The sequence below is a fragment of the Pseudochaenichthys georgianus genome, unplaced genomic scaffold, assembly GCF_902827115.2.
Source record: "Pseudochaenichthys georgianus unplaced genomic scaffold, fPseGeo1.2 scaffold_934_arrow_ctg1, whole genome shotgun sequence".
Taxonomy (NCBI): domain Eukaryota; kingdom Metazoa; phylum Chordata; class Actinopteri; order Perciformes; family Channichthyidae; genus Pseudochaenichthys; species Pseudochaenichthys georgianus.
The window spans coordinates 20,509-37,354 of record NW_027263462.1 but is presented as its reverse complement, the minus strand read 5'-3'; the positions used below and the strand labels follow the sequence as shown (position 1 = coordinate 37,354).

Genomic DNA, 16,846 nt, shown 5'->3' with positions numbered 1-16,846 from the left:
TCGGTACAGTGACAGCCAATCAGCAACCAGCACTGAAAACTCTTCCGGGATGTCTTTTCAAAATAAAAGCATGTGCAGTTCACAACACTAAAAGAATGCTCCCGAGCCCCACTAGCATGTTTTGGACCTCGGTATTTACGAAATCCTGGACACACACACACGCACGCACGCGCGCGCACACACACACATACACACATACACACACACACACACACACACTGAGACAACAGGCGCGTTCAGGGACTTTATTTTGAATCTCCACACCAGAAGCCGTGACGTCATTGCTGATGGCAGCAACAATCGCAGACTGTGTGTGTGTGTGTGTGTGTGTGTGTGTGTGTGTGTGTGTGGGTGTGTGTGTGCGTGTGCGTGCGTGTGTGTGTGCGTGCGCGTGTGTGTGTGTGTGTGCGAGCGCGTGTGCGTGTGTGTGTGTGTGTGTCTATCAGCCGGTCAACATGGCGTTTCAGAACAAAAAGAGCAGCGCGAGACCCGCGGTAGGTGCAGCCGCTCCGGTACCGGGTTTGGGGGGACCGGGGGGACCGGGGGGAGCGGGAGGACCGGGGGGAGCGGGAGGACCGGGGGGAGCGGGGGGTGCGGGGGGAGCGGGGGGAGAGCACCAAGTTGTGGGTGCTGCAGCCTGAGAGGACGATCATTATTATTATATATTATTATTATTATCTGATTCATAGTGAATATACAAGGCATCAGATAATAAGTGCAGTGTTATAATCTGACACATAGTGAATATACAAGGCATGCCGTAGGAAGCATCCTCAATGTGGCTGGGACAAGGTGACCGCGGGAAGATGTGTTTTAAAGCATCAATCTGCTGCACTGTGAGAGCAAGAGATCAGTGGAAACATCTCTCAGCTCCAGATGAAACAGACCTGGAAACAGATGTACTTGTTCTTGTGTTACTGTCCTATAGTAGTTGTTGGAATGATGTCATACCTGTTATTCTCTTATTGTTTATAACTATAATGATCATATAACCGGGTGCACATCACTGTGTTGCCCTGGTTCTCAAAGGAGCACCTGGAGATGTTGCTTGGTGCGCATCCTTACAATGAGGGGTACTTGACTTTATGAACGGGGGTGGGGGGGGAGTGAGCACGCAGCAGGGGTACTTGACTTTATGACCGGGGGTGGGGGGGGAGTGAGCACGCAGCAGGGGTACTTGACTTTATGAACGGGGGTGGGGGGGGAGTGAGCACGCAGCAGGGGTACTTGACTTTATGACCGGGGGTGGGGGGGGAGTGAGCACGCAGCAGGGGTACTTGACTTTATGAACGGGGGTGGGGGGGGAGTGAGCACGCAGCAGGGGTACTTGACTTTATGACCGGGGGTGGGGGGGGAGTGAGCACGCAGCAGGGGTACTTGACTTTATGACCGGGGGTGGGGGGGGAGTGAGCATGCAGCAGGGGTACTTGACTTTATGACCGGGGGGGGGGGGGGAGTGAGCACGCAGCAGGGGTACTTGACTTTATGAACGGGGGTGGGGGGGGAGTGAGCACGCAGCAGGGGTACTTGACTTTATGACCGGGGGTGGGGGGGGAGTGAGCACGCAGCAGGGGTACTTGACTTTATGAACGGGGGTGGGGGGGGGAGTGAGCATGCAGCAGGGGTACTTGACTTTATGAACGGGGGTGGGGGGGAGTGAGCACGCAGCAGGGGTCCTGTGCGAAGCGCTTAAAGCAGCCCTTTCACGCGATAGCGAGGGGTAGAGCGAGGGATCGCAGATGCCATCGTGCTGGCGGACGGATTAAAACAATTAAAACTAAATAGCTCGCGAATTATACTTTTTAAAATATACTTGGGCAGGCTCTGTTTTGCCGAGGTCCTCTGGCACTTGCGGGCCGCTGAGGGGTGGCGGTGTTTGGGGCAACGAAGACGGCTGCGGCTCGACAGTGGCCACGGGTAGCGTAATGTCCCATGATCTGAACTGGTCTGAGTAGATGCAGCTGCTGCTGGTCTGAACTGGTCTGAGTAGATGCAGCTGCTGCTGGTCTGAACTGGTCTGAGTAGATGCAGCTGCTGCTGGTCTGAACTGGTCTGAGTAGATGCAGCTGCTGCTGGTCTGAACTGGTCTGAGTAGATGCAGCTGCTGCTGATCTGAACTGGTCTGAGTAGATGCAGCTGCTGCTGGTCTGAACTGGTCTGAGTAGATGCAGCTGCTGCTGATCTGAACTGGTCTGAGTAGATGCAGCTGCTGCTGGTCTGAACTGGTCTGAGTAGATGCAGCTGCTGCTGGTCTGAACTGGTCTGAGTAGATGCAGCTGCTGCTGATCTGAACTGGTCTGAGTAGATGCAGCTGCTGCTGGTCTGAACTGGTCTGAGTAGATGCAGCTGCTGCTGGTCTGAACTGGTCTGAGTAGATGCAGCTGCTGCTGATCTGAACTGGTCTGAGTGGATGCAGCTGCTGCTGGTCTGAACTGGTCTGAGTAGATGCAGCTGCTGCTGGTCTGAACTGGTCTGAGTAGATGCAGCTGCTGCTGGTCTGAACTGGTCTGAGCAGATGCAGCTGCTGCTGGTCTGAACTGGTCTGAGTAGATGCAGCTGCTGCTGGCGATAAGGGCTGGTTGTTTTAACCATGTTCTGATATCCATCACTGACTGCTGTGTCAGCACCTTGCAGATGAGGAGCGCGCAGCGGCACAGGTCACGTGCACCTGACATAATAACGTTATTACAATGTTATTTAACCACAATTACAATTTATAACAACTATATTCTTCTTGGTATTATATATAATAATAATAATTATTAGTATTATTATTATTATTATTATTATTACTGCAATTATTATTAGATATATAATATTTTTCACTTTTCATTTTTTTCACTTTTAATATATATTTTTTTTCCACTTTTCATTTTTCAAATGAGGGTGCATAACGACTCAACTGAGAGTCCTTCACCTCTCTGAGCTGTAGCTATCAGCCTCTCAGGCTGACAGGAGAGGACTCTCCTCCACCTCTCTGAGAGTCCTTCACCTCTCAGAGCTGTAGCTATCAGCCTCTCAGTCTGGCAGAAGAGGACTCCACCTCTTTAATAACAGCCTTATATCCGGGTGCTGGTGGAGCACGATCGTGAACTGTTAGCGCCGGAGCCTCGCAGCGGGGAAACTGTGGCCCGCATCATTTTACAACTAAAGACACAGCTACGCAAAAAACGCAGCCTGTGTGTGGCTCATGTGCACGGCTCATGTGCACGGCTCATGTGCACGGCTCTGAGAATCTGCCTTGGTACAAAGTAGCAGTGAAAATATGGCACGGAGTTTCATTGATTTGGGCGTTCTCTCAATCAGCAAGTGGAATGGATTTGATAATGAAGCTCTGACACAGCGCTCTCCAGAGAGGAGCGAGGGGAGAGGAGCGAGGGGAGAGGGGAGAGGAGAGAGGGGAGAGGAGCGAGGGGAGAGGAGCGAGGGGAGAGGAGCGAGGGGAGAGGACTCGTCCCACCCTCATATAATGGCTGCAATGCCCATTGTAATCGTTTCTTTGAACGGACAGTGCACATCGATGAACACTTTAAAACAAAATAATGCTTACAAGTAGGGATGTCCCGATCACCTTTTTTTGCTCCCGATCCGATTCCGATCATTTGATTTTGACAATCTGCCGATACCGATTTTTCCCGATCCGATCTTTATGCAATGCATTAAGAGAAAAAAAAAGTAACAGATCAATCAATCAATGTTTATTTATATAGCCCAATATCACAAATGTTACATTTGTCTCAGTGGTCTTCACAGTGTGTACAGAATATCAGTATGACAATACGACACCCTCTGTCCTTAGACCCTCACATCGTACAAGGAAAAACTTCCAAAGAAAACCCAGTTTAAAGGGAAAAATGGGAGAAACCTCAGGGAGAGCCACAGAGGAGGGATCCCTCTCCCAGGACGGACAGACGTGCAATAGATGCCGTGTGTAAATTGAAAAGATAATACATTTGCAACATAGGTAGTCCAGATGTTTGGAAATGCATGTGTGTATAATAGGAAGATGAATCCACGAGGATATCCATCCAGGACCTATGATCCAGGACCACAGCCACGACTCAAGATCCAGCGCTCGCGATCCAGGACACAGGACCGCAGGATCATCCATGACTCCGGATCCCAGCGTATATAGACACCAAAAGAAAGACATTTGGGGAAGCTGGGTTAATCGGAACATGAGAGTACACGGGTATAGACAGAGAGAAGGAAGAAGGAAGATGTCCCCATGAGAGGACACAGGTACAGACAGAGAGAAGGAAGAAGTAAGATGTCCCCCGACAGACTAAGCCTATATCAGCAAAACTAGGGGCTGAATCTAATCAGCCCTAACTATAAGCTTTATCAAAAAGGAAGGTCTTAAGCGCACTCTTAAAAACGGATAGGGTGTCTGCCGCCCGAACACAAACTGGAAGCTGATTCCACAAATGTGGAGCTTGATAAGAAAAGGCTCTGGCTCCCATTGTACTTTTAGAGACTCTAGGAACAACCAACAACCCTGCATTCTTGGAACGCAATGCCCTAGTAGGCCAGTAGGGTATAATGAGTTCTTTAAGGTAAGATGGCGCCTGCCCATTAAGGGCTTTGTAGGCGAGAAGAAGAATTTTAAATTCTATCCTGTGTTCTATAGGGAGCCAGTGTAAGGCAGCCAGAACAGGAGTAATGTGGTCCCTTTTCCTAACTCTGGTTAGTACACGAGCCGCAGCATTTTGAATCAGCTGAAGCGACTTGATTGACTTCTTGGTACTCCCTGATAATAAAGAGTTACAATAATCCAGCCTAGAAGTAACAAATGCATGGACTAGTTTCTCTGCATCGTTTTGAGGCAAGATATGCCTGATTTTTGCAATGTTACGTAGATGGAAGTAGGCGGTCCTTGAAATTGATTTTATGTGGGCGTTAAAGGATAAATCCTGATCAAATATAACACCAAGATTCCTTACAGTCTCACTGGAGGCCAAATTAATGCCATCCATAGTTAGTATGTCTTTAGATAATTTGTTTCGTAGATTTTTCGGGCCAAGTACAATAACTTCAGTTTTGGTCGTGTTTAACATCAAAAAGTTTAAGGTCATCCACGTTATTAAGTCCTTGAGGCAGTCTTGAATTTTATTTAGATGATTAATTTCATCAGGCTTGATTGACAAATATAGTTGAGTATCATCCGCATAACAATGAAAGTTTACAGAATGATTCCTCATAATATTGCCTAACGGAAGCATATATAATGTGAACAAAATAGGTCCGAGCACTGAGCCCTGTGGCACTCCATGGCTAACTTTGGTTTGCGTGGAAGATTCATCGTTAACACGTACAAACTGAGAGCGTTCAGATAGATAGGACCTAAACCAGCCTAAAGCAGTTCCCTGTATGCCAACTAAGTGCTCTAGTCTTTGCAATAGGATATCATGGTCGATAGTATCAAATGCAGCACTGAGATCGAGCAGAACAAGAAGAGAGACGAGTCCCGTGTCTGAGGCGATTAGAATGTCATTTGTGACTTTAACCAGAGCTGTCTCTGTGCTATGATGTGTTCTAAAGCCAGACTGAAAGTCTTCAAATACATCATTGTTTTTTAAGTAATCACACAACTGTTTTGCGACCGCTTTCTCAAGAATTTTTGAGAGGAACGGAAGATTAGAAATAGGTCTATAGTTGGCTAAAACCTCTGGATCGAGGTTGTGCTTTTTAAGAAGCGGTTTTATCACTGCTACTTTGAATGATTGTGGAACATAGCCTGATAATAAAGACATATTCATAATATTTATTAAAGAAGTGCTAATTAATATGGAAAAACTTCCTTCAACAGCTTAGTTGGAATTGGGTCTAACATGCACGTTGATGGTTTAGAAGAGAGAATCATTGAATTTAATTGTTCAAGGCTTATGGCTGAAAAGCATTCTAGTTTCCCATCTAGTGTAATATTAGAACTTACGTTTCCGGGAGCTGTTGATAACACTATACTGGTCAAAGGCAAGAGGTCATTAATTGTGTTTCTAAGAGTAACAATTTGATCGTTAAAAAAGCACATAAAGTCATTGCTACTGAGTGCTAAGGGAATAGAAGGCTCAATGGAGCTGTGACTCTCTGTCAGCCTGGCTACAGTGCTGAAAAGAAATCTTGCATTATTCTTATTCTCATCTATTAATGAAGAGTAGTAGCTGCTCTCGCTTTACGCAGTGCTTTCTTATATTCATTGAGAGTAATATGCCAAATGAAACGAGATTCTTCAAGTTTAGTGGAACGCCATATCCTTTCAAGTTGTCTAGACTTTTGCTTTATTTTGCGGGTTTCGGCATTATGCCATGGAGCTAATCTATGTTGTTTTATTTTCTTATCATCGCGTTGGATGACCAGTGTTACAACCTTCCAAAGGCTGGAACAAACAGGGAGGCCACACAGAGTTTAATGCCAAATATATATTTATTTAACAGATTGTTGAAGAACACCTCTGATGTATAATGTGGTAAGAATCAGACTGTCAGTAGTGTGAGCAGTGTGTGAGTGTGTGGAAGGGTGTTGTAGCATGTTGGAGGGTGCATCAAACCTAACACAGGCTGTAGGCTGAGGTTGCTGCAGCATGCCAGGATCTGAATCAGAGAGATTGATCCTTGCAGCTGGGCAACCTTTATGCCTTCTGGTGGCTCCTCCTCTAGATGGGCGGGCACAAACAGGACGACACTCCCAGTACCTGCCAGAAGACAGCAAGGCAGGGAGCACAGCCAGGCAGAAGGGGGGAGGGGTCGTCACACCCCCTCCCTTAAAATGGAGGACCCACTAGGATCCTCCCAACCTGAGGCACAAAAACACAACCACCAAACACAATAGACACAACAAAAGTTAACCTTCAAATGTTCGTACAACCTGCAAGCACATCTGTAGCCTCTTGCTCAACCCCTCAGCAACTTTGGTACCTAAGAAGCATTTTAAGAGAGGGCAAAACAGAAAAAACAGACACCCCTGCAGGGAGAAAAACACTTGTTAACCTAGGAGGTTATAGCCCTGGACATGGCATCAGCCACTGTATTATCCACACCTTTGACATGCCTAATGTCCAGATGAAAAGGCTGGAGGAAGAGACACCAACGCATAAGGCGTTGATTTGGATTCTGGAGCGAGTGCAGAAAGGTTAGGGGGTTATGATCTGTATAGACCACCAAGGGCCCAACTCCACTCCCAACATACACCTCAAAATGCTTTAACGCCCAGATGAGTGCCAGTGCCTCCTTTTCAATGATAGAATAGTTTAATTGATGAGAGTTAAATTTCTTCGAGAAGAAACTTACCGGGCATTCGGAGCCGCTCTCATCAACCTGCGCGAGTACTGCCCCAGCTCCAACCTTACTAGCATCCACATGAAGAATGAAGGGCTGGTCCATCTGGGGTGCTGCTAGGACAGGAGCCGAGCACAACACAGTTTTCGCAGCCTCAAAAGCCTGTTGACATCGAGGAGACCATTCAAACTTGACCTTAGGACTGAGAAGAGAGGTGAGGGGCGCAACCACCGTAGAGAAATTCTGACAGAACCCACGATAGTACCCCACCATGCCCAGAAAACGAGAGAGTTCTTTTCTGGTTGTGGGAACAGGGAACCGGTCAATTGCCAGCACCTTTGCCCTCACTGGCTTAACCTGTCCTTGGCCAACTACTTTACCCAGGTAGGTGACCGTTGCCTTAGCAAACTCACACTTTGCCAAGTTAACGGTCAGACAAGCCCAGGCAAGTCGTTCAAACAGCGCATTAATGTGTTGGAGATGTTCCTCCCAAGTGTCACTGTATACCACAACATCATCCAGATACACAGCACAGCCAGTAAGACCTGACACCACCTGGTTCATCAGGCGTTGAAACGTGGCTGGGGCATTTCGTAACCCAAATGGCATTACGGTGTATGAGTACAACCCACTGGACGTGATAAATGAGGCGATCTCCCTAGCTCTTGCCGTTAACGGGACCTGCCAGTAACCCTTTAGCAGGTCAAATTTACTGACAAACTTAGCAGAACCGACCTGGTCCACACAGTCCTCCATGCGAGGGAGTGGAAACGAGTCAGGTTTGGTCACTAAATTCACCTTGCGGAGATCAGTACATGGTCTAAATGTACCATCTGGTTTCGTAACCAGCAAACAAGGAGAAGACCAACTAGAAGCACACGGCTCAGCAATGTTATTCTCCAGCATATACTTAACTTCTGCCTCTAAATGCTCTCGTTTGTCCGGAGACATGCGGTAAAAACGCTGTCGTACCGGTTTAGCATCACCCACCTCAATGTCGTGTTCTATAAGGTGGGTGCGAGATGGAGTGTCTCCAAACAGGCAGGGGTAGTTTTTAACTAGATCGACCAACTCTGTGCGCCGCGGTTCGGTTAAATGACCCAGCATTCCACCCAGATTAGCCAGTGACTCCGAATTCTTAAGCCGTCCTCTCAACAGACCATCATCTGGGGAATACTCCTCTTCAACCTTAACCCCTGCCCCCACATCCAGAGATGGTGACGGGTGACCCACTGTCACCACTGCAGCATCTGAGGAAACAGAACAAACCACATCTGGCACAGGTTTACGGGAAAAATACGGTTTTAGCAAGTTTATATGGCAAAACTGCACCGACTTCTTCCGGTCAGGGGTCGCTATCAAATAGTTGAGGTCTGACAACTTCTTGGACACTGTATAAGGGCCAGAGAACTTGGCCTGAAACGGGGAGCCAACTACAGGCAGCAGTGCTAAAACCTGATCCCCAGGACTCAACTCACAAAGTTCTGCACGTCGATCATAGAGGCTTTTCATTTTAGTTTGAGCAGACTGTAGCTTTTCTCTTGCCATTTGATTAGCCCGATACAAGCGGTGTTTGAAACCATGGACATAGTCTATCAAACTTGACGGGGCCTTCTTGGCTTGCCAATCCTCGTGTAGGGTGGCCAACGGGCCCCTTACATTGTGACCAAAAACCAGGTCATTAGGGCTAAAACCCAAACTCCCCTGTGAAACCTCCCTTGCCGCCAGCATCAACCAGGGTAACCCTTCTTCCCAGTCACCTTCCAACTCCGTACAATATGAACGGAGGAGAGACTTCAAGGATTGGTGGAACCTCTCAAGTGCTCCCTGGCTCTGAGGATGATAGGCACTTGACTGTGAATGTTTGATATTCAACTGCTGTAACACCTCGGCAAACAACTTTGAAGTGAAGTTAGTCCCCTGATCTGACTGGATGATCTTCGGGAGACCAAAAATAGTTATAAATTGTGTCAGCGCTTTTACAACTGACCTGGTGGTGATATTCCTAAGGGGATAGGCAGCAGGATAACGTGTAGCCTGACACATGACTGTAAGCAAAAAGTTGTTCCCTGCTTTGGAGCGTGGTAATGGTCCAACACAATCTACAATCAGATGCTCAAATGGATTACCAACAACTGGAATTGGATACAGAGGCGCAGGTTTAATGACCTGATTTGGTTTGCCAGTCAACTGACAAGTGTTGCAAGTTTTAATGAAAGCAGCAATGTCTTTCTTCAGAAGTGGCCAGTAAAAATAACGGCCAACCCGATTATATGTTTTCTTCACACCGAGATGACCTGCAATGCCATCATGAGCAGTCTGAAGCACAGTGAGTCTTAACTTACTGGGTAACACAACTTGCACAACTTCCTCACCCATAAAACAATCTCCCTGGGGAACCCACTTTCTCACCAACAAACCGTCCTGGAGAAAATAACCACGGGCTGTACTTCTGAACTCCTCATCCGGTAGAACTTGGCTGTACAGAGCCTGCAGGGTGGGATCGTTCTTTTGCTCTTTCCCAAGGTCGCTACAAGACAAAGGCAAAGGAAAGGTAGGCACAGGAAATACAGATTGTTTTTTCTTATCTTTTGTAAGGTCACAAACAATACGGCTGGCAGCACGTGTTACTGCGCCGCTGGCAGGCATCACAGAAGTGGTTTTGGGGAACTTGGCACCTTCTACCTGGGAGATTGGAGACTCAGGCCATACCCGATCACCAGCCAGGTCATTTCCCAAGATGATCTGTATGCCCCCCATAGGCAGAGAAGGACGCACTCCCATGACCACTTCCCCTTGCAGCAGACTGGAGACTAATGTTAGTTTATGCTGTGGAGCAGAGAAGACGGTTAATCCCATCCCCCGGACCTCAACACTGGAACCGGTGTCTGTTTTAGGAGAGAAAGGTAACACAGAACCAACAATAAACGAGTCCAACGCCCCTGAGTCCCTTAATATCTTTACCGGTACCTTCTCTTTACTCCCGACCAGTGAAACAAACCCATCAGACACAAAAGCTTTATAACCAGGGTCTATCTCCTCATGTTCACTGACAAGAGCCTGAATTACCGATTCAGATAAGGAGGACTGAGTGTGTTTCCGCACAGCCACAATGACATTTTCCCTTTCTACTGCACGTAACGATGCTACAGCCCCAGACGCTTTTGCCGACACAGGCCCAGGCCTGGACTTTCTCTTCCACTCAGGACAATCGTTTCTCCAGTGTCCTTTATTAAAACAGTAATTACAGACACGATTGGGGTCAAACTTACCCCGATTCCCATGGTCAATCCTAGCTGGAAACTTATCTTTTCCTTCTGAAACACCTTTACTGAAGTGAGCCCCCGCACTACTCTCTTTGTATCCCGCATCTCCACGACTACGGCTGTCGCCAAAAAACACCTTATGGGTCAGAGTAAACTCATCTGCCAGCTTGGCTGCCTCTGAAACTAAGTTTACTTTCTGCTCATTAATGTAGGTAACAACACGGTCAGGCAAGGTACCTTTGAATTGCTCAAGCAAGATAAGCTCCTGCAGATCTTCCAGAGTTTTTACCTGTGAGGAAACACACCAACGGTTGAAACTAGTGGTTAAATCACGAGCAAACTCCATATGTGACTGCTTCTCTTTTCTGAGTAACCTAAAGCGCTGTCGATATGCTTCAGGTACTAACTCAAATGCCTGAAGTACAGCAGCTTTCACCAACTGGTAATTGCTACTGTCTTCAGCAGTCATGGCAGCGAAAGCCTCCTGGGCCTTTCCAGTGAAGACACACTGCAGCAGAAGGGTGCGCTCAACATCAGACCAGTCTCGTGCCTCAGCTAGACGCTCAAATAACACAAAGAAAATGTCTGGGTCCTTTTCGTTGAACCTCGGAACTATCCTCAAATTAACAGCAATATCAAATGCTTGATTTGCAGTCTCTGCAGCTCTCCTGGTCTCAGCTGGAAGCTTACCTTCACTCATCAGCTCCAATCTGTAGCGCTCCAAGTCTAGTTTTTGTCTAACCTGAACTTGAGCGATCTCTGCTTCCTGAAGACGGGCATTTTGTCTCAACTTTTCTATCTCCACATCACGTTCCAAGTGTAGCATGAGAAGCTCCTTCTGTTCTTTAAATGACAGTCCAACCCCAAGTCCAGACAGGACTGGAGCCACACCTGAAACATTACCTGACTCAATTGACTGTTTGGAGGTAGGCCCCAGAAAGACAGACAAAATACTTTTTTCCACTAACTGTGCCTTTATTTCTACCAACAACTCCTCTTTATTCAACTTTTTGGGAAGTTCAAGACCGTAATGGTCAGCCACTCTCAAAAGCTGATCTTTTTTATAAGTACCCAACACATCCTCATTTGGGGACTCAACAAAATCTTCAATAGAAGCCATTTAACTGTTTACCGACCAAGGCAAGGCTTTTCCAGCAGTACTGATAGTGAAAGACAGTTTTACATATGGAGACCCCACTCCTCTGGCTAACTGCCTTACCAAATGCTTACTGACTCACTCACCCCTAGTCTTCGTGTAGAATTGTGGTAGGATTTTAAGCACAAAAGCCCAGTGACCCGGTTAATTCTCAGCAATTGAAAATCACCTAGGCAGTCATGGAGTGCACCCGAGCAAATGCTCTAGCCACTTACTACACAAAAATAACAAACAAAAACAAAAAAAGGTTCAATGGAGACAGCTTGTGTCTCTCATTGCTTATACCTAACAGGAATAAGGGTTCCAAACATTTGACAGCCTTTAACACAAAACAGCAATACCGGAAAACATAGCTTGCCTTGGACAGAAACACAACTGTGAGTAAGACCAGTTACTTAGACAGTAAGATCAACCTGACCTATTTTCCCCTACAAAACTCAGAGTCAACCAACCAGCTGTGTGAACACTCCCTGACTGAAATAGGTCACCATGTCCTTTATCCAGCACCGGAAGTGATCTCGGACGAGCCCCCACTTGTTACAACCTTCCAAAGGCTGGAACAAACAGGGAGGCCACACAGAGTTTAATGCCAAATATATATTTATTTAACAGATTGTTGAAGAACACCTCTGATGTATAATGTGGTAAGAATCAGACTGTCAGTAGTGTGAGCAGTGTGTGAGTGTGTGGAAGGGTGTTGTAGCATGTTGGAGGGTGCATCAAACCTAACACAGGCTGTAGGCTGAGGTTGCTGCAGCATGCCAGGATCTGAATCAGAGAGATTGATCCTTGCAGCTGGGCAACCTTTATGCCTTCTGGTGGCTCCTCCTCTAGATGGGCGGGCACAAACAGGACGACACTCCCAGTACCTGCCAGAAGACAGCAAGGCAGGGAGCACAGCCAGGCAGAAGGGGGGAGGGGTCGTCACACCAGATAACGGCTGGCCATCCAACGCGATGCATTCAGCTATCTTGCTGTTATTGTTTGGCCTTTTCTCTGTTCTGGGGCAGTTTCTCTTTCCTTTTGAAAGTCTCTGAAAGTGTCGGTTGTTTCAGTGCAGTTACCTGAGTGGCCGCTGTGTACTCGCCGTGTTGTTGTTGGTGTTTGTTTCTCAGGCGGCGTGTTAGATTGGTCGTGTTGAACGTAGCTCTGTTCTTTCCACCACGCGGAACCTCTGCCTTGCAAACATTGCATCTGGCTGTTACACTGCCTTCGCTTTCAATTTTATAATACTTCCAAACTCCTGACATTTTCTCTGTCCCGACTCCCGAGTCACCAGCTGAACGTAGCCTCTCGTTAGCTTGCTGCTACTATTAGACGCTGCGCCCACTCTGTTGCCAGATTTCAGAGAAATAAGCAACAGGTCTGAAAACAAGTCCAACAGAAGCAACACATACATGATGTTGTGTAATTTTAAACCAAAACTGAGTCCTCAGGATGACTTTAAGAGTGAACATGGTCATTTTTGTTATGTAACATTAACTAAAAAAAATATATTTTATAAAAAGAAAAAAAAAGAAATCCCGATCCCTGATTTTTGGAAAATCACGTGATCGGCTCCGATCCCCAATCACGTGATCGGATCGGGACATCTCTACTTACAAGCGTAAATGAGCCGGATTTGAGCTTTAAGCTAATTTCCATCCGGAGTCCCGTCACATACAACTTATAAGAACATGACATTTCTATACATTGCAAAAATAAATACATGACATGCAGAAAGAGCACGAGCAGCACATGCATTAAACACATGGCAGTACAATGTAGCAGCTACGACATATAAAGTGCAGGAGGAGATACAAGAGCTACGCAAAGGGCAAGAGGAGATACAAGAGCTACGCAAAGGGCAAGAGGAGATACAAGAGCTACGCAAAGGGCAAGAGGAGATACAAGAGCTACGCAAAGGGCAAGAGGAGATACAAGAGCTACGCAAAGGGCAAGAGGAGATACCCCTGTGTTAAAGTGCACTTAGCGGTGAGTGCACGTCTGTTTGTTTCTTAACCATTCTTTGAGTGGTCCTTTAAAGCTATTGAGAGAGTCTCAGTCCCGTGTCTCAGCTGGGAGGCTGTTCCACAAAGAGCTGTCTTTAACGGAGAGGACATGTTGTCCTTTGAAGCTATTGAGAGTGTCTCAGTCCCGTATCTCAGCTGGGAGGCTGTTCCACAAAGAGCTGTCTTTAATGGAGAGGACATGTTGTCCTTTGAAGCTATTGAGAGAGTCTCAGTCCCGTGTCTCAGCTGGGAGGCTGTTCCACAAAGAGCTGTCTTTAATGGAGAGGACATGTTGTCCTTTGAAGCTATTGAGAGAGTCTCAGTCCCGTGTCTCAGCTGGGAGGCTGTTCCACAAAGAGCTGTCTTTAACGGAGAGGACATGTTGTCCTTTAAAGCTATTGAGAGTGTCTCAGTCCCGCGTCTCAGCTGGGAGGCTGTTCCACAAAGAGCTGTCTTTAACGGAGAGGACATGTTGTCCAAAGGTGGTCCGTCTGCGGTGGACCTCACAGTCTCCTCTGGTTTCGGACCGAGTGCAGCATCCAGTGGGTTTTGTGTGGAGAAATTCCCCTAAGGGAGGGGGGGGGGCAGTCCATGTAAACATTTATAAATAAAACAAACACTTTTAAAAGACTTAAAATGGTCAAAACTCAAGACATTGTGTTTCTCTAGGACGGTGCAGAGGTGGTATGAATGTGGCTTTCTGTCAGACACCTGGACAGCTCTCTTGAACAGCTGTTCTCTGGGTTCAGGTTTGTGGCTCAAGCAAATGACCGATCTGTCAAACAGTACTCCATGTGGGACAGAATCACACAGGTGTGACTTTTCAGCATCGACAGTTAAAGGTGGGGTAAGTCTGAGAAACCGGCTCGAGATACACTTGTTGTTATATTCCATGGAATGCTCTGAACGTCCGATAGCAATGAATATCTGAAGTGCTTTGACAACAAATACATACAAAAACATCGTCAGTGGAAGCCGTGGTTCTGTGGAAAGCACGACCAATCATCTGAGCCGGCTGAAGTAACTGGACGGCCTACCTGCCTGTCAGCCTTCCATCGGGGCACACACTGATCTCGTGCCCTCATTGGTCACGTGCGCGTCCGTGTGTGTTGGAGGAGGGGCTCTGTGAGGAAGTGGCAGATTTCTTCCGGCTGTGTATTTTCAAACTCTAGCCACTCGAGCTGGTTCCTCCACAATGACCTACCCCACCTTTAAGAAAGGTCTGCAAGTTGACTGTAATGGTATTGGATACCTTCTTAATATGTTTCTTAAAAGTCAAGTTCGAGTATGACTCCAAGATACTTGAAGTGGGGGACTAGTTCTAATTCTGCTCCGTTTAAAAACACATTGGATCCTTTGATTTTGACTGGTCGTCTACTGAACATCATGCATACTGGTTTGTGTGCGTTTAACTGTAAGCTAATGTTGTTCGGCCGGTGGTGAACCTCGTCCAAAGCATTTGAGAGACAGGATGAGATCATCTCAGTGTTCTTCCCGTGTACAAAGTTGACCGCATCATCGGCATACATTTGCACATTCAACTCAGGACATACATTAGGCAAGTCATTAATGTACAGAGAAAACAGTAATGGTCCAAGAATGGAGCCTTGTGGAACCCCAGCAGGGTTCACCAGGTCGGGGGATTTGGCAGCGTTGACTAAAACACACTGTTTTCTGTTCGATAAGTAAGACTCAACCCACTGTATTGAATCTGCTTTGTAGGAGCACTTGGTGGTCAGCGGTCAACAGCCTTCCTGAGATCAAGGAAGACAGCACCTACATAGGGCTCATGTCCAACATACATGTAACCTGTAACCATGATACAATGTACCGTCAGATAATAAGTACAGTGTTATAATCTGACACATAGTGAATGTGGGGGGGGTTAGGGTCAGATCGAACCCTACCCCCCCACTTTTTATCTTCACATTAAATACAGATGTTTGATGTTTTACCCAGAATGCACTCTGTTTCCAGGGCAACCGTCTGCTCATCAAAGGAGGGAAAGTCGTGAACGATGATCAGTCGTTTTACGCCGACATCTACGTTGAGGACGGGATCATCAAGTACCTTCATTATTATGAATTGCTGACTTCCTGCTGTCCTCTCTGACTTCCTGTTGTCCTCTCTGACTTCCTGTTGTCCTTTCAGAAATGTCTCTGACTTCCTGTTGTCCTCTCTGTCTTCCCGTTGTACTCTCTGACTTCCTGCTGTCCTCTCTGACTTCCAGTTGTCCTTTCTGACTTCCTGTTGTCCTTTCAGATATGTCTCTGACTTCCTGTTGTCCTCTCTGACTTTCCGTTGTCCTCTCTGACTTCCTGTTGTCCTTTCAGATATGTCCCTGACTTCTTGTTTTCTTTTCTGACTTCCCATTGTCCTCTCTGATTTCCTGTTGTCCTCTCTGACTTCCTGTTGTCCTTTCAGATATGTCTCTGACTTCCCGTTGTCCTCTCTGACTTCTTGTTGTCCTCTCTGACTTCCTGTTGTCCTCTCAGGCAGATGGGGGAGAGCCTCCTGGTCCCAGGAGGGGGTTTCCAGACGGTGGAGGCCTATGGTCAGCTGGTGTTTCCTGGAGGCATCGATGCTAACACCAGCCTGTTCTCCCCCCAGAGAGGCCAGCAGCCTGCAGACGACCTGCAACGAGGAACCAGAGCGGCTCTGTGTGGAGGAACCACCACCGTCTGTAGGTACACCTGTATATAAACACAGCACCATCTGTAGGTACACCTGTATATAAACACTGCACCATCTGTAGGTACACCTGTATATAAACACAGCACCATCTGTAGGTACACCTGTATATAAACACAGCACCGTCTGTAGGTACACCTGTATATAAACACAGCACCATCTGTAGGTACACCTGTATAGAAACACTGCACCATCTGTAGGTACACCTGTATATAAACACAGCACCATCTGTAGGTACACCTGTATAGAAACACTGCACCATCTGTAGGTACACCTGTATATAAACACTGCACCGTCTGTAGGTACACCTGTATATAAACACTGCACCATCTGTAGGTACACCTGTATATAAACACAGCACCATCTGTAGGTACACCTGTATAGAAACACAGCACCATCTGTAGGTACACCTGTATATAAACACTGCACCGTCTGTAGGTACACCTGTATATAAACACAGCACCATCT

General features: G+C 46.9%; 1 protein-coding gene across 1 annotated transcript in view; it reads left to right on the top strand.

The window, feature by feature from the left end:
- The first annotated feature begins 379 nt into the window (after positions 1-379).
- Positions 380-16,846, top strand: part of LOC117444815 (dihydropyrimidinase-related protein 2-like) — a 34,770-nt gene continuing 18,303 nt past the window's right edge. Inside the window, exons 1-3 of the mRNA XM_071202785.1 lie at positions 380-494; positions 15,665-15,753; positions 16,183-16,370. Of these exons, the coding sequence (XP_071058886.1) occupies positions 456-494; positions 15,665-15,753; positions 16,183-16,370 (316 nt within the window). The 5' untranslated portion in view covers positions 380-455. The remainder of the gene's footprint in view (positions 495-15,664; positions 15,754-16,182; positions 16,371-16,846) is intronic.